We start from the raw sequence: 27,298 nt of genomic DNA, 5'->3' as shown, positions 1-27,298 counted from the left end.
ACTGCACCATCAGCTGGACAGGCAGCTTGGCCTTCTTCAGCTGCCGCAGGAAGTACATCCTCTGCTGGGCCTTCTTGATGAGGGAGCTGATGGTTGACTCCCACTTGAGGTCCTGGGTGATGGTGGTGCCGAGGAAGCGGTGACAGTCCACAGTGGTGATGGGGCTGTTGGTGAGGGCGAGGGAGGGCGGGGGGGCTGTGGCTTTCCTGAAGTCCACTATCATCTCCACTGTTTTCTGGGCGTTGAGCTCCAAGTTGCTGCTGCTACACCAGGTCACCAGCCGGTCCACCTCCCTCTTGTAGGCAGACTCATCCCCATCCGAAATGAGTCAGATGAGGGTGGTGTCGTCCGCAAACTTGATGAGCTTTACGGAGTCGTGGCTGGAGGTGCAGCGGTTAGTGTACAGGGAGAAGAGCAGAGGGGAAAGGACACAGCCCTGTGGAGATCCTGTGCTGAGAGCCCGAGTGTTCGAGACATTCTTTCCCAGCCTCACATGCTGACTCCGGTCTGTCAGGAAGTCTGTGATCCACCTGCAGGTGGAGTCGGGCACGTGGAGCAGAGAAAGCTTGTCCTGGAGCAAAGCCGGAAGGATGGTGTTGAATGCAGAGCTGAAGTCCACAAACAGGATCCTAGCGTAGGTTCCTGGGGAGTCCAGGTGCTGCAGGATGGAGTGCAGGGCCAGGTTTATGGCGTCGTCTACAGACCTGTTGGCTCTGTAGGCAAACTGCAGGGGGTCCAGGAGGGGGTCGGTGATGGACTTCAGGTGGGATAAAATCAGGCGTTCATGACTACAGATGTGAGAGCCACAGGCCTGTAGTCATTAAGTCCAGTGATGTGTGGTTTCTTGGGGACTGGAACTATAATGGAGGACTTGAAGCAGACTGGAACATGGCATGACTCCAGGGAGGTGTTGAAGATCCCCGTGAAGACTGGGGCCAGCTCATCAGCACAGTGTCTCAGGGTGGCAGGAGAGACACAGTCTGGGCCCGGGGCCTTACGTGGATTCAGCCTTTTGAAATGTCTTCTCACGTCCTCCTCTTGGACGGAGAGGGCAACGGGGGGAGGGCAGCAGTGAGAGGGGGGAGGTCCAGGGTGTTTGAATATCCAGTTGTGTGGTGGGTGGGGAGGTGTGAGTCCTTGTCTTCAAAGCGTGAATAGAAGACGTTCAGGTCGTTGGCCAGCTTCAGGTCGTCAATAGAACGAGGTGCTTTGGGCTTGTAGTTGGTGATCTCTTTCAACCCATGGGGAAACATGGGGAGAACATGCAAACTCCACACAAAAAGGCCACAAGTGGCAGTCGATCCCATGACCTTCTTGCTGTGAGACAACAGTGCTAACCACTAAGCCATTGTGCTGCCAAAAAAGTACATTAAAACTTAAATTTGTGTGGTATCTTTTTGTTGCTGGCCTATGAGGCTCTAAATGTTTGTGTACCTGCTGTGCACTTGCTGAACTTCTAAATCCTTATGTGCCGTCTTGTGCTCTGTGGGCATAAAATGCGGGCTTCTTCTGTATTCCCGGGGTTAAGAAGAAGTGAGCTGGCTTCAGAACTTTTACATTTGCCTGTTGTAATTAGAAAGACTTTTATTAAGATTAATCCTTCCATTTTAACGAATTCTCCCAACCTGCAAGTGTTTGGAAGTGGGACCAAGCCGGAGCACCCAGAGGGAACCCACATGAACACTGAGAGAACATGCAAAGTCACACAGAAAGGACCAGGATAGAACTAAGCCCACTGACTAACTACAGCAATTACATTTTAAGTCAGACAACTGTTATCAACTGTAAACATGTTTTTACTTTCCCTCTTCTGCTATGATTTGAAATTGGACAATACTACTTAGTAACCACAACTGACGGAGAACATTCAAGCATTTTTTTTTCTTCATCCACTCAGGGCTTTCATCTGCATTGGTTCCATCTGTCAAACACTCTAATCCAGTACTTCATCAACTCTGCTTCGGTTTCTCGTGCTCTGTGGTTTTATTTGCTACATACAACCACAAAGTCACAAGCAATCATGACCAGAGGATCTGTTTCATTCCCCAGCAGACAGAATTAATGTTCCCGGGTAAAATTGCCAAAATGGGTCAAAGGACCACTCATCCTAAAGTGGTCCTTTTCTAGCAAAGTATGGGCCAACAGTGCACACACAGCCAGTCTCTACACCACTTGTAAATAATGATTGTTATACATACGAGGTCTGTCAATAAAGTATAGGTCCTTTTTATTTTTTTCAAAAACTATATGGATTTCATTCATATGTTTTTACGTCAGACATGCTTGTGCGCATGCGTGAGTTTTTCCACGCCTGTCGGTGACGTCATTCGCCTGTGAGCACTCCTTGTGGGAGGAGTCGTCCAGCCCCTCGTCGGAATTCCTTTGTCTGAGATGTTGCTGAGAGACTGGCGCTTTATTTGATCAAAATTTTTTCTAAACCTGTGAGACACATCGAAGTGGACACTATGACCAGCATTCTACCACTTTTAAAAGATAATGTAGAATTATTATTGCGTGGGAAAAATGATCTCTTAGAAATGTGTTCAAAAGTGGACTTTTACAGTACATCTAGGTTTTTTTTTTTAATTATCCTGTTGTCAGGTTGGTGTTATGAGACAACAAGGCTGAACTATAATAGATTTATTTCGTCTTTAAAGTGAAGCAGTGTATTAATGTACTTTTAAAACATTCACTGTGCTCTGTGCTGAGCCAGTTAAAAATAAAGAAAGAAACCATGCACATGCTCTTAAGACAAGCCCAGATTGAATGCCACTGTAAAACTGTCACAGGAGTGAGAGGAGGAGAGTGTGGAATATAATTCTTCATCAAAGACAAATGAAAGGGAAAGACTGAGCAGTAACACTGCTTGAATTTAGCTTCATTGTAAGGAGTTTACAGGATGAATTAAATTTCTGATGTTTTTATAATTTTGGGTTTACACTTTTATTTCATCATTACATTTTGTAAAAAGTTTTTTTTTTTTGTTAGGTGGTGGGATGTTAAGTACTCATAGTTCCCTGTCTTTCCCTCTTCCATTTGTTTGAAGGAAGAGAGATTGTTGGTGAGAAAATGTCATAAATCTCTCACAGTTCTCCCAAATTAACCATAAAGTGTCCCACCTAAACAAAATTGGAGATGGTGGTTATGCTCAGGTCTGGTCTGTAATTCACATTAGAGCAGTTATGCATAGACTGTTGGAGTTATGTGGTGTGGGTGTGTATACATACAATAGGTTTGTGTATCTGATATTTTGAGTCTAATTTCCAAGCAGAACTAGGTTAAATAATGGTCAGATTTCTACTGTTTGTATAGAAGGCAAAACCCTTGAAACATCAAGCCTGTGTGAGCGGTTAAGTCACTTTCTAACACGTGTGTGTGTGTCACTTCCCTGTACTTCAGCTCTTAGGAGGGTCCTGTTGGACAGGGATCACACGGCTGCAGGTCAAACCAGTTAAACATGCTCCCCTTCACGTCTGGCCAGTTACAATAGATGCAGAAAAATACTTTTATAAAAAGCTGTGTGTTGGCACCACAACTCCACTTCTGTTTTTACGGTCAACCTTTAACACCTTAATCTCAGCCTTTGTCGTTTGTGTGGTTTCTGAAACAACTGGCATTAGCACAGGTTGATTATTAGCAATACAAGTGGATTGGAATAAGACTTAAAAAACCCTTCTTTTGTTTTTTCTTTGTTTCAGTAAATATATTTTGCGCTGAGTTTCCAATGTACAGTAGTGTTCACAATAATAGTAGTGCTATGTGACTAAAAAGATTAATTCAGGTTTTGAGTTTTGTTACATGGGAAACAAGGTACCAGTAGATTCAGTAGAGTCTCACAAATCCAACAAGACCAAGCATTCATGATATGCACACTCTTAAGGCTATGAAATTGGGCTATTAGTAAAGAGAAGTAGAAAAGGGGGTGTTCACAATAATAGTAGTGTGACATTCAGTCAGTGAGTTCGTCAATTTAGTGGAACAAACAGGTGTGGATCAGGTGTCCCCTATGTAAGGATGAAACCAGCACCTGTTGAACATGCTTTTCTCTTTGAAAGCCTGAGGAAAATGGGAAGTTCAAGACATTGTTCAGAAGAACAGCGTAGTTTGATTAAAAAGTTGATTGGAGAGGGGAAACTTACGCAGGTGCAAAAAGTATAGACTGTTCATCTACAATGATCTCCAATGCTTTAAAATGGACAAAAAAAAAAAAAAAAAAACAGACGCGTGGAAGAAAATGGAAAACAACCATCAAAATGGGTAGAAGAATAACCAGAATGGCAAAGGCTCACCCATTGATCAGCTCCAGGATGATCAGACAGTCTGGAGTTACCTGTAAGTGCTGTGACAGTTAGAAGATGCCTGTGTGAAGCTAATTTATTTGCAAGAATCCCCCGCAAAGTCCCTCTGTTAAATAAAAGACGTGCAGAAGAGGTTACAATTTGCCAAAGAACACATCAACTGGCCTAAAGAGAAATGGAGGAATATTTTGTGGACTGATGAGAGTAAAATTGTTCTTTTTGGGTCCAAGGGCCGCAGACAGCTTGTGAGATGACCCCCAAACTCTGAATTCAAGCCACAGTTCACAGTGAAGACAGTGAAGCATGGTGGTGCAAGCATCTTGATATGGGCATGTTTCTCCTACTATGGTGTTGGGCCTATATATCGCATACCAGGTATCATGGATCAGTTTGGATATGTCAAAATACTTGAAGAGGTCATGTTGCCTTATGCTGAAGAGGACATGCCCTTGAAATGGGTGTTTCAACAAGACAGTGACCCCAAGCACACTAGTAAACAAGCAAAATCTTGGTTCCAAACCAACAAAATTAATGCCTTGCAGATGTGAAGAAATCATGAAAAACTGTGGTTATACAACTAAATACTAGTTTAGTGATTCACAGGATTGTTAAAAAAGCAGTTTGAACATAATAGTTTTGAGTTTGTAGCGTCAACAGCAGATGCTACTATTATTGTGAATACCCCCTTTTCTACTTTTTTTTTTACTAATAGCCCAATTTCATAGCCTTAAGAGTGTGCATATCATGAATGCTTGGCCTTGTTGGATTTGTGAGAATCTACTGAATCTACTAGTACCTTGTTTCCCATGTAACAATAAGAAATATACTCAAAACCTGGATTAATCTTTTTAGTCATAGCACTACTATTATTCTGAACACTACTGTAACAGTAATCACATAATTTTTTTAATTTTTTTTATATGCACCAAATGTACAAATAATGAGAAATAACAACCTGCTGTCCAGAACACACACACAGCATGTCAATTATGCTTGTTGAAAAAGCTGTAATGTAGCAAATCACAATGTTAACTGGGACTGCTAGGCAACTGGGAGGAGGCTGTAAAATAAATGTTCAAAATACAAATTAAAGCATAGATGCATCATGAATAGTGGATTCTGCATGATGCTGTGTTTGCATAGGGTGTTTTAAAGTGGCGTATGTTGTGTATAAAAGAATATTTGATGTGCTTATAGATTGTCTGCACCTGCTCCCTTGCTTAGGAGAGTGTGGTCTGTCTTCAATTTGTAAGAGTGGATAGGAGAGGCTTTACACAGGAAATATATATATATATATATATATATATATATATATATATATATATATAAAAACAGCTGAGTGGATCCTTGTGATTTGATTGGTGCTTTGTATGTCACATGACATGGATTAATTCATCCCATTTCTGTTGCATTGCATTCAGAGTGCGGCTCTGTTCCATTTGGAGTGCAAATTTGGTTCCATACGTTTGGTACCATTGCACCCTCACGTGCACACGCACATGCACGACCTCGTGCACACGCGCGTATGTGATCACGCATACACAAGTGCGCACGAGCATGCTCGTGCACACGCACGTGCAAGCATGCTCATGCTTATTTTGTTGTTCACGCAAGCACAAGCGCCGACCAGGTTGCGCGTGTGTGTGTGTGTGTGTGTGTGTGTGCGCGCGGGGGACACAACTCTCCTGAGACATAATTTGAGCTGACAGACACTGCTAATTCTTGTAAGATACAGACACACACACAAAACAAATCCACTGTGCTGCCTGTTAGCAGGAAGACAAAGAAAACCTGGACTCATTTCTGACGTGACTTTTTTTTTTTTTGTGCTGCGCTGAAGAGGTACAGCTGGACCGAGCCAGTTGCATGGGTGGGCGGGCGCGCACGCGTGCCCAGGACAGCAACATGATGATTTGATTGAGTTAACTGACGCTGCCACACACACACACACACACACACACACACACACAAAATCCACTCCCCTGTAAGCCGTCTGGATGCATGAAGAGCTGCTAACATGAAACGCTGATGTGATTTTTGGCTGAACTGAGGAACTACACAGTCTTTTTTTATGGAAGTCCGAAGTCAGTGCACAGAATCACTGGACTACACGTCACAGTGGAACACCAAAATGTAAGTCCCTTTTCTGTTGTTTAGAAATTAATAAAATATTAAATGACGATCTATTTTAGCCGTTATATAAAACAAATAATGAATGTTTTTACATTCTTTCTATGGTACGAATATTTCATGAGGTGAAAGCTGGACCATACCATTCAACGAGGCGAACAGAAATGGCAACAGAGCTGGACATAGCACTTTTGCGGCACATTCCACTGTTACAGGAGATTTTGCAATGAAAGACGTGCGGAGGATTTCGCGCGTCGGCACGAAGCAGCTCAGGACGCGCAGCAAAAAAAAACACCTCCGTCTTGGAAGTCTCACAGGACATGTTGAGGCATGTCCAGCTGTTACACAATTTCTCGGATACTCGGAAAGCCATCGAAAGCCGTCTGAATCTTCTGAATGGTTTCCAACACGGAGGTGTGTTTTTTTGCTGAGCGTCCTGAGCTGCTTCGTGCCGACGCGCGAAATCCTCTGCACGTCTTTTCATTACAAAATCTCCTGTAACAGTGGAATGTGCTGCAAAAGTGCTATGTCCAGCTCTGTTGCCATTTCTGTGGTAGTCACATGATGTCCCGGATCAACACAGCGTTCAGTTTAGAAATTATCTGGTCGATGCAGCCTGTTGAATGGCCGCGCCGCGCGCCCTCCGCCGCTGTGGGCCGTCTTTAAAAAGGTTTTAACAGTCCATAATCCGCGTGACGCCGACAGAATCTTCCCTGATATCCAACTGAATTTATCGAATGGTTTCCAACTGCCTGTCTCTAACAGTTTCTGAAAAAAATTTCATGGAGCAAAGCGACAGTCTCTCAGCAAGTTCTCAGACAAAAGAAATCCGATGGGAAGGGTGGACCAGTGCTCACTCAAAGCCTGCCCACAGGCGAATGACGCAACCGACAGGCGTGGAAAAACTCACGCATGCGCACAAAGGTTCAAGCTTGGCTGATGCAATCACACGTGATTCAAATCCATATATTTTTTGAAAAAAATAAAAGGTCCGTTACTTTTTGGACAGACCTCATATGTATGTATGTATGTATGTATATATGTATACATACATACACAAAAGATCTATTTCTCTCAAATATTCTTCACAAATCTGTCTAAATCTTCTCCTTTGCCGAGATAATCCATCCCACCTCACAGGTGTGACATATCAGGATGCTGATTAGACAACATGATTATTGCACAGGTGTGCCTTAGTCAATGAACCACACAGCATTTAAAACCCCAAAACCCACAAACTCCCTTGGTGCATTGCAGCACAATGCCCATTGTTCACTGGTCAGGTAAAATTGCTAATTTCTCCAAAAATATTAGTCCTGTCGACTTCCTGTTTTCACAGCATTTATCCTTGACCAAAAATACATAAGCATGCCAAAAGGCAAATCTCAGCTGTCTCCGGTGTCGCCGTGGTTGAAGCCATACACCCCCCCCCCCCCCCCCCCCCCCCACACACACACACACAGGCCACTATATTGACTATTTTAATATAGATTTAAAAAAAAGTTACATTAAAAACATATATTAGTGCCCGACTCATCAGCCAGTCAGTCACCCAACAAATATTTTGGCCGAATATGATATATTCAAATGCAACACATGTGTTTGGTTTTTCTACACGTCCGTAATCATTTGTGGGAAGATATTATTTGCCATGAGACTCTCTAATCTTCGTTCTCTATGTCCTGTTAATCCTGCCACGTGAGAGTGGAACAGATCAGCCAGCCATGTATATCGGTGTCTGTCATCAGACTCCTGCTGAATATCTCGCAATCTGATCGGATTAATCATGGAAAAGGATGTGATTCAACTGGCTTTAAAGTTATTGTCGCAGAGGCTTTGTATGTGCATGCATGTCCTTGGTTACACCCAAAGTATTTGTAATTCAATCCAAACATTCCACAAATGGGCTACAGCGACAACAAGCTGGAGTGAGTGCCATACTATGAGGTTGCGTGGAAATTTCACATTCTGATTATTAAGAGTTATGCCTGACCAATAAAAGTTGTCATGCATTTATTTCAGCACTTTACGTGGAATTTCTTTGTGTGTTTTTCATGATATGTCTACCATATTTGGTGTTTTGACGTTGAATGTAGGTGGTAGTATGTCTCAAAAGGGGTGGGGGGTTAGCATTGCAGTAGTATCATCACCTTCTCACAGAAGAAGGGCTTAATTTAAGGTATTCATGGCCTAAAGAGTATATTCATGGGTCTCATGGTGGTTTCTCCTCATGGTTTTTGAGAGCTGCGTACTCCAGACAGATTGGGTAAACATTTATTTACTTCAAGGTATCATTCATTCTGCAGATAAAACTTGGAATATCAAAAGTTTCTGCTCATCTGACCCTTGATTAAAAATGCACCAGTCTTATGTTACTGGAGAACTACAATTGTTTTGAAGCATTCATTCATTTTCTATATCTGCTTACTCCAATCACAGGCCACAGGGGCTGGAGCTGTCCCAGCAGTCATAGGGCAAGAGGTGGGGTACACCCTGGACAGGACGCCAGTCTACACAGGGCTGTTCAGAATCAGATCCAGTAAATTTTATTGAACCTTTCCTATCCAGGATGTAGCCATAAACAGATAGGACTACATGCCGGTGCCTGAGGCCGCAGCAGTATCAACTGAGTATGCACAGAAATTCAGCAATAGTAAATTGCTGACGAATGTACATATGTGTAGTAACTGTGCAGCTTACTGTGTTGGCGCATGTCGAGGAAGAAGGAAGCTTGTCTTGAACAAAGACGTCCAATTGACATCTGGACAATGGAACTGGCACAACACAGCCTCCTGACTCAGAAAGGGGAGGTGGTGAGAACACAATGGGTCTTTTTTTGTTTTGTTCCCCCCCTTGCACCACGGTAGGGTTAAGAGGTGGCATGTTAATGTACCAGTTCCACTGGTGCTTGACGAAATATTAATGTTAGTCTTGTGTAGACAAACTGCCATCTGATGCCAAGTATCCCAGTATGTGCTATATCTTTCTTTGTGTTGTGGTTGTTAATGTAATTACATTGCCTTCTTTGGACATGTACCACACACTTGAGTATGCACGTTTCTACTTTATTCCTTTTTTTTTCTATGGGTTTTGACACACTCATACATCAGTTCTTATTTCCATGGAAACAACCGAGTTGTCCATGACCCAACATTTCAGATGTCCTCACTGACAGTGTGAGTGTTTACAAGGATTCCCATTCTTATTATCTGCTTGCATGCCTTTTATTTATTTTCATTTTTACCCAAGGCCAACATATGGCCATCGGGCATTGCGAAGACCTGGCGTCTGTCTGTCTGTCTGTCTGTCTGTCTGTCTGTCTGTCTGTCTCTCTGTCTACAGCATAAGTTCAAAGATGGCTAACCTTGAGGTATTTCAAGAGGTTAAAAAGTCACATTCTGTTGTAATCTGTTTAGTTTTGTTTTTGAGTAGAGCTGCACCTTACATCAGGGGCTGGCCTCTTCAAAACCATTTTACTTTGTGTTTATATGCATGTCTCTCATATAGCTAGTGAGAAATAAACACTTCTAAAACCGAAAATGCCGTTTTTGGAACATAATAACACCACTGAACTTATTTTGTGGACATTAGCATGGTGACGTCACAGCCGGTAGCCAGCTGCAAACTGTTTTGTTTGTGTGTAAATATATCCTCTTTGTCATATATTATGTAAAAGGTGGTGAGAAATAAACACTTCTAAAACTGAAAATGCTGTTTTTGTAACCTGATAACACATTTTATGGCATTAGCGTGCACGCTAACTTCCTATAAATGTTAAATTTGTGTCATTAATACCAGACAATGCACAGAGGGTGATCTACAAATATTCCTTGAGTTGCACAACTTCCACTTTTGTCAAAAGCTCATGTGCACGCACACACAAAGCCTTCTGCAGATGCTGTTGACATCTAAATACTGTTTTTGACAGACTGATTAATAGAGGGGCTTCATTGAACATGTTCAAATTGTATGTAAGACAACAGGATCTTAATAAATAATTAAACAATGGTAAATTAAAAGAACACAAGCCTCCTATGGCTGATGGTGTTTTAGCATTGCGTTATTCTAATTTTTATTTTTCTTTGTCACCGTCAATTTTATTTTTTTTATCACTATCAACATGTCTGTATTCCCATAGGCATATTGAGATAATTTTGCAGTTGATCAAAGATGAGAATCCTAATAAGCAAACACTAAATATTGAATACCACAGACTCTCGCTTATATGAGGAATATATTGTGTAAGTTGTGGCTCCATTTTGTCGTCATTACACATCTTTTGCATCTCCACAGCAGACCTATCCTTTACTGTGGACAAGATACAGGGAACAAAAGGGTACAGAAACATTTCTGCTGCTTTGAAGGTCCCAATGAGCACAGTGGCCTCCATCATCCATAAATAGAAGAAGTTTGGATCCACCAGGACTCTTCTAGAGCTGGCCGCCCGTCTAAATTGAGTGATCAGGGGAGAAGGGCCTTAGTCATGGAGGTGAACAGAAACCCAGTGGTCACTCTGTCAAAGCTCCAGCATTCCTCTGTGGAGTGAGAACTTTCCAGAAAGACAACCATCTCTGCAGCAATCCACCAATCAGGCCTGTATGGTAGAGTGGCCAGACGGAAACCACTCCTTAGTAAAAGGCACATGGCAGACTGCCTGGAGTTTGCCAAAGGGCACCTGAAGGACTCTCAGACCATGCGAAACAAAATTCTCTGGTCTGATGAGACAAAGATTGAACTTTTTGGCATGACTGCCAGGTGTCATGTTTGATAGAAACCAGGCACCACTCATCACCTAGCCAATACTGTCCCTACAGTGAAGCATGGTGGTTGCAGCATCATGCTATGGGGATGTTTTTCAGCAGCAGGAACTGGGAGACTAGTCAGGATTGAGGGAAAGATGAAAACAATGTACAGAGACATCCTGAATGAAAACCTGCTCCAGAGCATTCTTGACCTCAGACTGGCTCATCATTCAGCAGGACAGTGACCCAAAGCAGACGACCAAGGTATCAAAGGAGTCGCTTCAGGACAGCTCTGTGAATGTCCTTGAGTGGCCCAGCCAGAGCCCAGACCTGAATCCGATTGAATGTCTCTGGAGAGATCTGAAAATGGCTGTGCACCGATGCTCCCCATCCATCCTGATGGAAGCTGAGAGGTACTGCAAAGAGGAATGGGCAAAACTGCCCAAAGATAGGTGCGCCAAGCTTGTGGCATCATATTCAAGAAGACTTGAGGCTGCAATTGCTGCTAAAAGTGCATTAACAAAGTATTGAGCAAAGTGTGTGAATACTGATGTACATGGGATTTCTTAGGTTTTTATTTTTAATAAATTTGCAAAAAAAACAAACAAACAAAAAACAACCTTTTTCATGTTTTCGTTATGGTGTGTTGTGAGTACAATTGTTAGGGGAAAATGAATTTACTCCATTTTGGAATAAAGCTGTCACATGACAAAATGTGGAAAAAGTGAAGCCTTGTGAACACTTTCTGGATGCACTGTAGATAAAATATTACAGCCATACAGTTGAAAATGTATTTGACACTCCAGAGATTTAAGAATTTTGGAGGATAAAAATAAGACCAGTGGATATGAGAAGACTGAGCGCTGGATAGAATAGAAAGCTGATGGGCACAGAACAGACCATCTGCTGGTCAACTCTGGCGGAAATGGAGCAGGAACATGAATAATCTGGATTGTTGGCAATCAACACAGCCCTTAGTACGACTGGCAAGAATGTTTCACAAGCAACATAATAATCTTGTCTAAGACTTTATTGTTAATGTGCATGTTGTTTTTTATTTATTTTTACCTGCTTTTAATACAGACTTACTAGCTATTTGATCTAGAAGGAACCGATTACAACTATTATGCAGCCTCACAAACATGTTTGGTGGGAAGAAATAAGAATCACTCTGTTTTGTAAGCACGGCTGCTCCTAAACCAGTTGGTAGACTTCAGTGAAACTCCACACAATGGTGGCACATCATATGAAGATGTCCATGGAGTAAAATAAATTAATTGAGGTATTTTATCACGAAAGATTTACTACTGCTAATATGTCATACATGCAATTAGCTCGAGTGGCAGATATCAGGTATCTGTGCTTGCTGGTAGATCTGTAGTTGATTCTTAAGTAATTGTAGGCATAAAAGTCACCAAAGAAACTGTAAAGCATTTTGCATGTGTTTCTGTCCCATACGCGCACAATTATTTTATGTGTCTCCAGGTTTGAGAAGGGGAGAATCTACACCTATATTGGAGAGGTGGTTGTGTCAGTTAACCCTTACCGTGCCATGAATATCTACGGCCGTGATACCATAGAGCAGTACAAAGGCCGGGAGCTATACGAGAGGCCACCCCACCTCTTTGCCATTGCTGACGCTGCCTATAAAGCCATGAAGAGGAGGAGCAAAGACACTTGTATTGTAATCTCAGGTAATGCAGGGAGCCCCCCACACGATTCAGATACAAACCGCCAAAAAGATGTTTGGCTTTCTACTGATAATGTACATGTAACTGCAAGTGTGGGATGACATGTGAGCAAATCTTTTTTACCATTTTCCTTTTATTTCTGTGGTATGTGTAATTCTGCAAGACACTGAGAATAAATTCTATTTTTTGTATAATATATGCATTATCAATTATTTAAAATCTGCCTGCATAGGGAAACTACGGAGTAGATGAAGCACCACCCAGTGGTTATAAGTGTAACTGGCGTGCTTAAAACCCCAATATTTTGTTATGAATCCATACCAGTCAAATTATATATAATATGGTAAGTTAGACTGGAATATTTTTGGTTGTTATCAAAATTTAAAAATGAAGATCAGACAATGATGGAAGTTTTGTCTGTATTTGGAGATGTAGTTAAAAGTCATCAGATTTGGTGTTAGAGCAAACAAACTGCCCCAAAAGTGTCAACATCAAAAATATCCAATTGCAGTGTGTTTGTATTTTCAGGGGAAAGTGGAGCAGGAAAGACTGAAGCCAGCAAGTATATTATGCAATATATCGCTGCTATCACCAATCCTAATCAAAGGGCTGAAGTTGAAAGGTGAGCTGATATTTATGACCCAGTTAGTTTCACACAAAGGAGTCTCTGCACAATTGAAACCAGGGTTTAGTTATTAAAGAACAAATCTGATATTGAGGAGTATATGAAATTCAATGACCTACCTTAAGAAATGTAGTTCATATTTGGTCACAAAGAATAGTGTTTGCCCTTCAAAAATAACTTGTATTTTTTTTTTTTAATGCAATAGTGTGCAAACTTTGTTTTTGCTCAGACTTATTTGCATCCAGAGGGCCACAAACTAATGGATTCAGAATTTTCAATTTATTTATGCAGCACCAAATCTCAGCATAAGTCACCCCAAGGTGCTTCACAGGGGTATTTTGAATTTCCATCCACATTTCTCACAAAAAGTGGAAAATTGGGCCCAAACTGGAGAGTTGGTTCATAAACGTACGAGAACCTAAAACACAGTTATGCTTTTTTTTCTTCTTATTCTTCTTCCTCCCGTTGCACGTTTGACTAGTTTGGGTTTTATTTTATTTTTTATTTGTTTCCAGAGCACTAAAGTAGAATTTGTGCAGTACATTGTGCAGTAGACCAGACAATGCAAAGCTCTTTATTTGTGAAGGTGTGTGTGTATATATACACACACGCCACACAAAACAAATATTATTCAAGGGGTGGACATAAAGATTGTGCGATCTCATTTAAGAAAATTCATTGGGTTCATGTCTATGTAATAGGAAGAGGTGTAGCCTGTATTTGTGCTTTTATATTAAACCGTATTTTGTAATTCTGATTGAAAATTCTGAGTTTGTGTCAGGAAGTATTAAATCATTTATTTTCTGTGTGCTGACTTCTGTTGGCTGCAGCATTTGGTACCGCATTTCATGACTTTATTCCTAGCTATATTAGTGCTTCTCTATTTTTGTGTTGGGATTTTCCAAGAGCACTGGCTGTCCCCACCCACCCCCCACTCTTGATACCCTGGTGGTCATTCTGTGATTGTCATCTTGCCTCCCATCAGGGTAAAAAATATGTTGCTTAAATCCAACTGCGTCTTGGAGGCCTTTGGAAACGCCAAGACAAACCGCAATGACAACTCCAGCCGCTTCGGCAAGTACATGGACATCAACTTTGACTTCAAGGGAGATCCCATCGGGGGGCACATCAACAACTACCTGCTCGAGAAGGTAAAGGAGGTGTCAGGCAGACATGGTTGTCCTCACAGATTACAACCCCTGGCAAAAATTATGGAATCACCGGCCTCAGAGGATGTTCATTCAGTTGTTTAATTTTGTAGAAAAAAAAGCAGATCACAGACATGACACAAAACTAAAGTCATTTCAAATGGCAACTTTCTGGCTTTAAGAAACACTATAAGAAATCAAGAAAAAAAGATTGTGGCAGTCAGTAACGGTTACTTTTTTTAGACCAAGCAGAGGAAAAAAATATGGAATCACTCAATTCTGAGGAAAAAATTATGGAATCACCCTGTAAATTTTCATCACCCAAATTAACACCTGCTCATTGACATTGACCCTATGCCATGACATTGACCCTATGTGTCTTTTTGCAAGGAATGTTTTTGCAGTTTTTGCTCTATGGCAAGATGCATTATCATCTTGAAAAATGATTTCGTCATCCCCAAACATCCTTTCAATTGTCCAAAATATCAACATAAACTTGTGCATTTATTGATGATGTAATGACAGCCATCTCCCCAGTGCCTTTACCTGACATGCAGCCCCATATCATCAATGACTGTGGAAATTTACATGTTCTCTTCAGGCAGTCATCTTTATAAATCTCATTGGAAAGGCACCAAACAAAAGTTCCAGCATCATCACCTTGTCCAATGCAGATTCGAGATTCATCACTGAATATGACTTTCATCCACAGTCCACAATTGCTTTTCCTTAGCCCATTGTAACCTTGTTTTTTTCTGTTTAGGTGTTAATGATGCCTTTCGTTTAGCTTTTCTGTATGTAAATCCCATTTCCTTTAGGCGATTTAGGCGACAGTTCGGTCACAGACGTTGACTCCAGTTTCCTCCCATTCGTTCCTCATTTGTTTTGTTGTACATTTTTCGATTTTTGAGACATATTGCTTTAAGTTTTCTGTCTTGACGCTTTGATGTCTTCCTTGGTCTACCAGTATGTTTGCCTTTAACAACCTTCCCATGTTGTTTGTATTTGGTCCAGAGTTTAGACACAGCTGACTGTGAACAACCAACATATTTTGCAACATTGCGTGATGATTTACCCTCTTTTAAGAGTTTGATAATCCTCTCCTTTGTTTCAATTGACATCTCTCGTGTTGGAGCCATGATTCATGTCAGTCCACTTGGTGCAACAGCTCTCCAAGGTGTGTTCACTCCTTTTTAGATGCAGACTAACGAGCAGATCTGATATGATGCAGGTGTTAGTTTTGGGGATGAAAATTTACAGGGTGATTCCATAATTTTTTTCCTCAGAATTGAGTGATTCCATATTTTTTTCCTCTGCTTGGTCTAAAAAGGTAACCGTTACTGACTGCCACAATCTTTTTTTCTTGATTTCTTATAGTGTTTCTTAAAGCCAGAAAGTTGCCATTTGAAATTACTTTAGTTTTGTGTCATGTCTGTGATCGGCTTTTTTTTCTACAAAATTAAACAACTGAATGAACATCCTCCGAGGCCGGTGATTCCATAATTTTTGCCAGGGGTTGTAAAAGAAAGCTTGTCGTTGTCAGAGCTTAATGATTGTGGATGAGGCTTTCTGAACGGACTTTTAAAATTTTTCGCAGTGATACTAATACTAACTTAAAAAATCTGTGCAATTAAATAGTAGTTGGCATCTGAAGTAGATGGTACATCATTGAAAATTTAGAGATTTCAGTCTGCTCTAAGATGTTTGACCTGTTCTGGTAATTTCCCTGTGTGCATCATTAGCCTTAAAGATTTCATCTCACTGAATCACTTGTGACACTCCTTCATGCTTCACTTCAGTGACTGATCATCTGTTTTCTGTTATGATTATAAGTAAGGCAACGACTGTAAATGACAAGATCATGGTTTTCCACTGAGAGTTTTTTAATCATTTAAGATTGCATTCCTGCCAGATGTATTTATTTATTTATTTATTTATTTTCATTCACAGTCCAGGGTGATTTTCCAACAGGATGGAGAACAGAGTTTTCATTCATTCTACCAGGTGAGTATGAAGTTAGGTGCACAAATTCAATACAGAAAATATTCCTTTAAGTTTAGTGTTTGCTTTCAAATTATTACAGCAAAGTAAGAGTTACAAGGGCACTCAAAGAGCACTACTAAGGCTAATCAATTCCAGGTGATCCCGTACATTTGTGTTCTTACGGTCAGGTTGCAGTGGGTTATGGAGCCTAGTCATTGTATGACTGGACAGTTTGCCAGTCCATCACAGGGCTAACAAATACTGACAGACTGTCATTCAGTGTAGTCATCAGTTAGCCAAATCAAGTTTTGGACTGTTTAAGGAAACCCATGTAGACATATGAATAACATACATACTCCACACAGAAAGAAACTAGACTTTGGTGGAACCAAACTAATGAACTTCTTGATGGCCGCTGTTTCACTGTGCTCCTTTTGGAATGAATATTGAGCTGGGAGCACATGCTTCTCATTTAGATCTGATTTAGTGGCTGTAGGATTAGCATGCAGATGATTAGCGTTATCCACGCACACTCGCAAAAAAAAAAAAAAAAAAACTAAATAGGACTGTACAGTTCTGAAACTACATCCTTTGGACAGAGTGTGGGAAGACTATGAAGAAGGGACAGAACTGGTCAGGATCTCAAGGATACCATGTCATATGTAAAGCATATGTTATGGGGTGTGCATGAGTAATTACATCTGTGGTATTTACTGCCTGGTTTTGGCCTTGTTTGTTTATAGCAGGATATCAAAAGCCACACATGAACAGATTTAAAGGAAATTTGATTAAATAAGAAGGCCTGAGATCAAGGAAGATTAGATTTGGAACCAGAAATGGGTTCAGGGTAGCATTTTAATTGATGTTTTTGCATCTCATTAAGTTCTCTGTTGTTTGTTCTTTGAGTGGGGATCAAGTCTCTGACTTGTTCCCAATGAATTTTGTATGCAGGTGTGTACTCTTACTCCTGCGTTCAGTGATTGCATGGACTAGGTATTTGGTAGGGTTGTTGAATCCAGTCACTTAGGTGGATTTGTTTGTTCCAGAAGGTTTACTGACCTCACGTTTGCAGCTGATGCTGTGATCCTTGTGGAATCAATGGATACCCTGATTTTGACGCTTGAGAAGCTGAGTGACGAGTCGACTTGTCTGTGTTTGCAATTGTTTGGAGTTGTAGGCTGTGTGACTTCCTGGATACGGACATCAGAAGTGTCAGACTTGTCAAGATATTCACTTTTCTCAGCAGCGACGTTTGTCTCTGAATCCTCTGCCTTAGAGACAGAGAGATGCCTGGGAAGAGCTTAAGGACTTGTGAGGTCCCTGGAGAGAGGAGTTTTGAAGATGGTGACAAACTTGACAGAGAAAGTAGGTGCATATCTTTGTGGTTCTGGTGCTTCCAGGCTTACTGTATCATTGTGAGATTTGGGTGTAACTAACTACATGTTTTTAGTACACAGTCTCTTTGGTTGAACCTCTGATACCACTAGAATAAAGTTGTCAATCGAACAGTTACTTAAACTCAAATTAGGCCTACCACTTGTTTTGTAAGGGCGCGTCAGCTATGACAACATGACTGTGGCGTGTTTCTCTGTGCATGATCCAGCACACAGTCACCTTAGTGTTGAGGAGCCCAGCAATTAGATTAAGCCAAGAGACTGCCATCTTTCACCTGGCTGCAGCAGACGGATGACTGCTTTGGGTCGTAGGGGATTAAGAAGTTGCCACCCAAGTTTGTTCTGTGGTGTGGTGGATGTGGCAATGCACAACATGCTCCCAGACATGACCCAACCTGGACTTTATTAAAACCCACTAGCACTTCATCTCTGTTAAAGACTGTTGAGCAGGGGACCTTTGAGCCTGTGTGGAGGTATGCACTCTTTGAGGGCTGTCTCTTGTAAGGTGTAGCTGCTGTGAAGAGCACACAGTTGAATTTTATAGTGTCGTATCTACTGGCATTTAACCAAATGTTTGAAAGTTCATATTGCAGATGAAAAAGGTAACAACCCAAACCATCCTGCAAAAGCACCCTGTGACATACTTAAGGGCAATACGGTGTCATTCAGTGCGGCGGTCCAGTCACCTGACATGTCCATTTGAGGATAAACATTACTTTCTGAATGTAAAAATGAAGGCAGAATAATGCGGCCAAACGAGAAAGCACTTAAGAGACTTGCAGTGGAGGCACAGTAGAGGATTACCAGTGTCTGCTGATATTAACTGTAGGCATTGACTGCAAATGATTTGCAACCAAGTATTAAAGATTACGGTTTGATTCATGATCATGACTTGTTCACATTCGTTCTCTTTTCATAAAGGGGGGGGGGGCGCTACATATAGAACTGTCTGTAATTCCTTCACTGTTGACATGATTTGGATCGATACCCTCATCTGCAATGTCATATTTATTTACTGCATACAGGATTAAAAATGTTTGTGTTCATGTCCAAGCATCTGTAACTCTGCATGATAAAGTAACAAACTACTACAGTCACTTGTGGGTGGGGTCAGGTTTTAAACTTGTTAAATGTTAGGCGAAGTCCTCACTATAATGCCCACAGAAATTGCAAAAACCAAATAAAATTGCAGAAATTGCAAAAACCAAATATACCATTTGTAAAGTAAATTAGTAGAGTAAATTTATTTATGTAGTGCATTTTATTACAAGTGAGCTCAATGATCAGGATATTAAAATCCAACCCATAAATGGAAAAGGATGATGCCTATATAGTCCTGTATCTTAGCATAAACCACATCAGTTACTTTTTTTTTGCATTAAGGTTCCACACAGGATTTGCGTCATTGGCAGCTCATTTTCTCATGTACCGTATGTAGGATTGAAGTGAGATCCTACGAAATTGTGCTCTGTACATGTGTGTAGCACCTCACAAGGATGCGTGATTTGTATCAGAAGTTAGACGTTTAGCACATTCTTCATCTATATGCACTGCTTAAAAGCACAATTAACTGCTCAAACACACCATGAAATAGTCTAAACAATATCATGTGTGAATAATGTCCTCCGCTAGCTGCTCAGAGGAGCTCCTGAATCTCTCCTGCGGTCACTTCACATCCAGAAGGATCCAGCAGCCTACAACTACATCAGAGGTGGAGGACACATTAAGGTACTCCATGTTTCTGTTTAGGCACAAAGTTTCTGCCATTTATTTATTCATTTTATTTAATTTTTTGTAGTGGCACAGAATGAAAAATAGTAAAGGGTCTGAAAATACTCTTTGTGAGATTAAATTTGTTTGCAGTAAAATTGGGTATGTGACATCCAGATGTGTCGTTTCCTCACTACAGTTTACACGCAACAGCTTTTGGAACAAAGTCGTACCAAACAAATTGCACATTTGCGACAGAAAAACTGGTGTGTCAGAAAATAGTCTCTATTGTCTTTTTTGGTGTGTGTTCATTTGTACTTTTGTTGTGTACTGCTGTCTGATCAGAACCACTTCAGAGCAGAAGCCTGACGTCATGGAACACACAATACAACCAAACAGCTGACGTGGTGATTTGTGCTCCAGCAGCTCTACTTTTTATAGCTGCTGGTTAATTAAGTGATGAAGTAGTGAAGTGAAGTAATGTGGAGGATTTTGTATTCCAGCTGGTATTAATTAGACAAGAAAAGGAGCTTTTAATGTGTGAGAAATAAGATGTTGAGTGTTTTGGAAAAATCTGATGTTTACCTGTTTTGGGTAATTAAAATAAAAATAAATTATTTTATGGGTTGATATGCAAGTGTACCTCTGTTCTGAGGTCCCTGTTCTGGAATGTTTGGTTTACTTTTAGTCACAAGGCACAGGGTTTCATATTGGGAATTGTAGTGATTTGACAAAGAAACCTTGCAATCTTGCTCTTTCTTGAAATCGTTATATAATTTTTGCAGATACATCGACAAATCATAACATAATCAAGACGGTAACTTTATTCATGACTTTGTGATAAACACAGGATTTAAAAATCCTTTATATATATATATATATATATATATATATATATATATATATATATATATATATATATACAGTGAGGAAAATAAGTATTTGAACACCCTGCAATTTTGCAAGTTCTCCCACTTAGAAATCATGGAGGGGTCTGAAATTTTCATCTTAGGTGCATGTCCACTGTGAGAGATATAATCTAAAAAAAAAAAAAAAAAAATCCGGAAATCCCAATGTATGATTTTTTTTTTTTTTTTTATAATTTATTTGTATGTTACTGCTGCAAATAAGTATTTTACCCCCTACCAACCAGCAAGAATTCTGGCTCACACAGACCTGTTAATTTTTCTTTAAGAAGCCCTCTTATTCTGCACTCTTTACCTGTATTAATTGCACCTGTTTGAACTTATTACCTGTATAAAAGACACCTGTTCACACACTCGATCAATCACACTCCAACCTGTCCACCATAGCCAAGACCAAAGAGCTGTCTAAGGACACCAAGGACAAAACTGTAGACCTGCACAAGGCTGGGATGGACTACAGGACAACAGTCAAGCAGCTTGGTAGAAGACAACAACTGTTATGATTTATTTATTAGAAAGTGGAAGAAACACAAGATGACTGTCAATCTCCCTCAGTCTGGGATTCCATGCAAGATCTCACTTTGTGGGGTAAGGATGATTCTGAGAAAGCTCAGAACTACACAGGAGGACCTGGTCAATGACCTGAAGAGAGCTAGGACCACAGTCACACAGATACATGATGCTGTCACGGTTTAAAATCCTGCAGGACAGCAAGGTCCCCCTGCTCAAGCCAGCACATGTCCAGGCCTGTTTGAAGTTCACCAGTGACCATCTGGATGATCCAGGGGAGGCATGGGAGAAGGTCATGTGGTCAGATGAGACCAGAATAGAGCTTTTTGGAATCAACTCCACTTACCATGTTTAGAGGATGAGAACAACCCCAAGAAAACCATCCCAACCATGAAGCACGGGGGTGGAAACATCATACTCTGGGGGTGCTCTTCTGCAAACGGGACAGGATGACTGCACCGTATTGAAGGGAGGATGGATGGGGTCATGTATTGCGAGATTTTGGCAAACAACCTCCTTCCCTCAGTAAGAACATTGAAGATGGGTCATGGCTGGGTCTTCCAGCATGACAATGACCCCAAACACAGCCAGGGCAACTAAGGAGGGGCTCTGTAAGAAGCATTTCAAGGTCCTGGAGTGGCCTGGCCAGTCTCCAGACCTGAACTCAATAGAAAATCTTTGGAGGGAGCTGAAACTCCAAACCTGAAAGATTTGGAGAAGATCTGTATGGAGGAGTGGACCAAAATCCCTGCTGCAGTGTGCAAACCTGGTGAAAAACTACAGGAAATGTTTGACCTCTGTAATTGCAAACAAAGGCTACTGTACCAAATATTAAAATTGATTTTCACAGGTGTTCAAATACTTATTTGCAGCAGTAACATACAAATAAATCATTTAAAAAAAAATCATACATTGTGATTTCCGGATTTTTTTTAGATTATGTCTCTCACAGTGGACATGCACCTAAGATGAAAATTTCAGACCCCTCCATGATTTCTAAGTGGGAGAACTTGCAAAATTGCAGGGTGTTCAAATACTTATTTTCCTCACTATATATATATATATATATATATATATATATATATATATATATATATATATATACGGCCTAAAGTAGGGTTGTAGTTCAGCAACACCCCTCTTTAACAACTCCAGTCTCCGGGGCAACACAACCTCAAATCCACTGTTCTCTCTTTGTTTCTAAATAGAGGGACTCATTCTGAGGGTTATAATTGAGGCTGCCTCATCAGTTTTCTTTAAGCTTCATACACCGCTGATAAATAGTCAAACATATTAATAACTAAACAAGATGTCCAGCTGCTTTTGACTGATTGTTGACTGATGGAATGAAGCAGTTTTTTTGTTGTTGTTTTTTTTATGAGCAGTCACATTAGAAGGGCTCGTTAGTCCATCTATGCTGCTTATTTTCACCAATGTATTGTCATTGCTCTCGATCGCTTGTCATCTCCACATTGTTCTGTTTGTCTCCAGTCTTCCATTAATGACAGTGCTGACTTCAAAGCAGTGGGCGATGCCATGAAAGTGATCGGTTTCACAGGGGACGAGATTCAGACTGTTTACAGAATCTTGGCCACCATCCTGCATCTGGTAACACCTTTTCTTTTACCAATGTATTCTGTGTGCACATTTCATATATATTAGTGTCACATATGAAAAGCAGATGTGTGCTGCTGCTAAGATAACGGAGTTAAAATACTTAAAAATTCATCCACTTAATTTATGTCCACCAAGGAGATGATATTTTCAGTGCTGTTTGTCTGAATTGTTTGCAGCATTACTCAAAAACTATTCAACTGATTTTCTTGAAACTTGGTGAAAGGGTGGGGTATGGGTTAAGGAAGAAACAGTTACCTTTTGAAGCAGATCCAGTTAAGAAGTGGATCCAGGAATTGTTTTCCATTAACCTTGAGATGATGCATTTTTCAACATTTTCACAAATTTCTCAAGCGCTAATACACAGATCTTTATGAAAAAAGAAAAGTTAATCGGTTTACTACTTTTTGTATAATCCTGCTAACATTTATCTCTAATATTTAGAGATGTGAGTGACCTGTTAGTGGAGGTTTGTATTGCCAGAACATTGTCTAGTTTTTGTAGCATTCATTGGTGGTGAAGTTTGGTCCAAATAATTAATTCCTCATTCTGGCCTCTCTCGCAGGGAAACCTGACATTTGGGGTGGACGGCGATGTGACCTTGATAGAGAACTCAAAGCTGGTGTCTGTGGTGAAGGAGCTGCTCTCCACCAAGGTGGAAAATGTGGAGAAAGCCCTCCTAAACCGCACTGTGGCTACAGGTCGAGATGTCATTGACAAACAGCACACAGTGCAAGAGGCCAGCTACGGACGGGACGCTCTAGCCAAGGTGGTTTTATAGTTGTCTTTGTGTTATTTGTGTTATATTGTGTTACATTTATCCTGTAGCGCACTGTAATATGGTTTCCATAACCTGATTGTGATGACTGTAGGGGAGGGGGCAGCATTTCATTAACACTTGTCGATATTTTCACTGAGATTCACACTGATTCACCATAATATGACTCACTGTGTTTGTGACTCCAGACAGAGGCAACACCTGTGAAGGAAGGTGTAGATAGTTCTTACTGACAAGCACTGTTCCCTTGCAATTAAATTCTAGGTCATATTTCACACTCAGCTACTCATTTCTACCTGTTAATTTTTAATTTTGACTAAATTAATGATCTGTGCCTTTGAGCATCAAGCATGCCTACAAATTAGATCCTCCAACTATCAGCCAGTTGGATTGAAAATGCACTTTTTATGCATTTCTAAATTTGGTAAGAACAGACTGGTTAATCTGAAGATGTAAGAGGGGGTCATACTTATTGGTCAGTGCTTTTTATATATATATATACACGAGGGCTGTCCGTAAAGTATAGGTCCTTTTTATTTTTTTCAAAAACTATATGGATTTCATTCATATGTTTTTACGTCAGACATGCTTGAACCCTTGTGCGCATGCGTGAGTTTTTCCATGCCTGTCGGTGACGTCATTCGCCTGTGAGCACTACTTGTGGGAGGAGTCGTCCAGCCCCTCATCAGAATTCCTTTGTCTGAGAAGTTGCTGAGAGACTGGCGCTTTGTTTGATCAAAATTTTTTCTAAACCTGTGAGACACATCGAAGTGGACATGGTTCGAAAAATTAAGCTGGTTTTCAGTGAAAATTTTAACAGCTGATGAGAGATTTTGAGGTGATTCTGTCGCTTTAAGGACTTTTCACGGTGCGAGACGTCGTGCAGCGCTCTCAGGCAGCGTCATCAGCCTGTTTCAAGCTTAAAACCTCCACATTTCAGGCTCTATTGATCCAGGACGTCGTGAGAGAACAGAGACGTTTCAGAAGAAGTCGGTTTCAGCATTTTATCCGGATATTCCACTGTTAAAGGAGATTTTTTTTAATGAAAGACGTGCGGACGGGTCCGCGCGTCGGGACGCAGCCGACGCGGCGCGGCGGCACAGGAAAAACACCTCCGTGTTGATAACCATTTGTTAAAATCCAGTTGGCTTTTGATGGCTTTCAGTGGAGTGAGTATATGAGAAATTGTTTATCAGCTGGAGATGTTCCAACTTGTCCTCAAGGCTTCCAACAGAGGTGTTTTTCCTGTGACGGAGCGTCGCGGCGGCTGCGAGCCGACGCTGCAATCCGCCTGCACGTCTTTCATTAAAAAAATCTCCTTTAACAGTGGAATATCCGGATAAAATGCTGAAACCGACTTCTTCTGAAACTTCTCTGTTCTCTCACGACGTCCTGGATCAACAGAGCCTGAAATGTGGAGGTTTTAAGCTTGAAACAGGCTGATGACGCTGCCTGAGAGCGCTGCACGACGTCTCGCACCGTGAAAAGTCCTTAAAGCGACAGAATCACCTCAAAATCTCTCATCAGCTGTTAAAATTTTCACTGAAGACCAGCTTAATTTTTCGAACCATGTCCACTTCGATGTGTCTCACAGGTTTAGAAAAAATTTTGATCAAACAAAGCGCCAGTCTCGCAGCAACTTCTCAGACAAAGGAATTCCGACGAGGGGCTGGACGACTCCTCCCACAAGGAGTGCTCACAGGCGAATGACGTCACCGACAGGCGTGGAAAAACTCACGCATGCGCATGAGGGTTCAAGCATGTCTGACGTAAAAACATATGAATGAAATCCATGTAGTTTTTGAAAAAAATAAAAAGGACCTATACTTTACGGACAGACCTCATATATATATATATATATATATATATATATATATATAAATAAATAAAGTAGCACTTTGGCAATTGAAGGTGAATATTTTGTCGCCCTCAGGCCATGTATGATCGCTTGTTCTGCTGGATTGTGGGTCGTATCAACGATATCATTGAGGTGAAAAACTACGATGCCAAAGTCCATGGGAAGAACACAGTCATCGGGGTGCTGGACATCTATGGTTTTGAGATTTTTCAGAACAACAGGTTAGGTCTAGACTTAAGATCCTATCTCTAATGTAGACATTTAAGGAACATTTGTTTTTGTAACAGATGTTGACAAAATGGTCATAAATCCCAATATTTTCAGGAAATTATTATTATTTGTGCTATATTCGTTCTTCTGTAGCAAGGATTACACTTGTTACTGTAGAAATATTAACACATTTTTTACTTTTTTGTTGCGCTGCAGCTTTGAGCAGTTCTGCATCAACTACTGTAACGAGAAGCTGCAGCAGCTGTTCATCCAGTTGGTGCTGAAACAGGAACAGGAAGAGTATCAAAGAGAAGGCATCCCCTGGAAACATGTATGCAAAGAAATCTTTGGTTTAATAGATTTATGAAGGATATCTTCATTTCTAGCAAATTAATTTTGTACTTGCATCACTGTAAGAGGCTTTCACACTTTTAACAAATGGTACAAACCAATTTATCATAGCTTTCTCTTTACTATTGCAAACATTTTGACTTCAGAAGAAAACCATCATAACTACATGCAACCCAACTTGGTTTAATTTTCTGTGTCTTTGAAATTAGATTGATTACTTCAACAACCAGATCATTGTTGATTTGGTGGAACAGCAGCATAAGGGAATCTTCTCTGTATTGGATGAGGCCTGTATGAATGTAGGAAAGGTCACTGATGAGGTTTTCCTGCAAGGACTCAACGTCAAGCTGGCCAAGCATGCCCACTATACGAGCCGCAAGGTAGGATGCTCCTATTAAAGTGCACGGTTGGGCAGTTAGACCAACTTCGCCCTTTTTCCCCCTCCCTCTTTCTCTGCTGCTTGTCAAATTTAATTGTTGAAGTGGAATTCCTTGGCTTTACGTCCACATTTTCACAGGTTTGAATCTGGATTGTGACTTTTATCACAATACTTTAAATCATGTTTTGCTCTGTTTTGTCACTGTGAATTCTGTAGTGTACGGTGGATTTATCAAATGTTGGTCTAATTTGCAAAAAATAAATAAATCATCAAATAAAATCTAAAAACAAACAATATATCAGATTCTGATGATGCAGAATTTGGTGGTTGTAAGAATAGACCAGCAGAGGGCAGGTTATGCCGCACCATTAGCACCACAAATAGAGGCTAAACACAATGTTGTTAGTTTTCAATTTGAGTTCAGTCTCAGAAGCTGTGCAGTCACTCTGACATGTAGTTGGACCAGCATAAACCAATTAAGCTTTGTTAACATCCAGGATTTCTGATTTGGATGAGATAACTGGGATGGGAGCAGGGTGGAAGAGCCATCATCACTGATCTGGAGTCTGTGTATTTCACTTTCTCTGCCCATGCCGAACATCTGAAAACTGATCACTCGACAGGAGGTGTCACACTGGAGCAGTGCTTTAAAATGCTTGCAGTTTTCACTGTGGACACTGGAGGGCAACAGCTTTCAGGGAACACGTGGAAGAGTTTGACTCTGACTCCACACTTTGCACAAGTGATGTCACTGTCAGCCAATAGGAGTCTGTAGAACTGGTTGCTTTGCGATGCTAAAATAAGTGTTGGAGGGAGAGAAACACTGAAAGCATGGTGGGTTGGGTAGGTACTTAAATGAAAAACACAAGCAGAGCCAGCTGAAAAAAGAGGGATCCAGTGGGTAAAAATAAATGTTGGGAAAGAATGTCTGAATTCATTCTGGCTGTGTGA

General features: G+C 40.8%; 1 protein-coding gene across 1 annotated transcript in view; it reads left to right on the top strand.

Annotated features, from left to right (window-relative positions):
- myo1d (myosin 1D) overlaps positions 1 to 27,298 on the top strand; it is a 150,237-nt gene that overhangs the window by 22,408 nt on the left and 100,531 nt on the right. The window contains exons 2-11 of the mRNA XM_034194268.1: positions 12,656 to 12,864; positions 13,390 to 13,483; positions 14,472 to 14,637; positions 16,585 to 16,638; positions 19,644 to 19,739; positions 22,649 to 22,765; positions 23,337 to 23,540; positions 25,483 to 25,628; positions 25,834 to 25,948; positions 26,178 to 26,348. Of these exons, the coding sequence (XP_034050159.1) occupies positions 12,656 to 12,864; positions 13,390 to 13,483; positions 14,472 to 14,637; positions 16,585 to 16,638; positions 19,644 to 19,739; positions 22,649 to 22,765; positions 23,337 to 23,540; positions 25,483 to 25,628; positions 25,834 to 25,948; positions 26,178 to 26,348 (1,372 nt within the window). The remainder of the gene's footprint in view (positions 1 to 12,655; positions 12,865 to 13,389; positions 13,484 to 14,471; positions 14,638 to 16,584; positions 16,639 to 19,643; positions 19,740 to 22,648; positions 22,766 to 23,336; positions 23,541 to 25,482; positions 25,629 to 25,833; positions 25,949 to 26,177; positions 26,349 to 27,298) is intronic.

Source organism: Thalassophryne amazonica, chromosome 18 (assembly GCF_902500255.1).
Source record: "Thalassophryne amazonica chromosome 18, fThaAma1.1, whole genome shotgun sequence".
In the NCBI taxonomy this organism is placed as follows: Eukaryota; Metazoa; Chordata; class Actinopteri; order Batrachoidiformes; family Batrachoididae; genus Thalassophryne; species Thalassophryne amazonica.
This window is presented reverse-complemented; position numbering and strand designations above follow the sequence as displayed.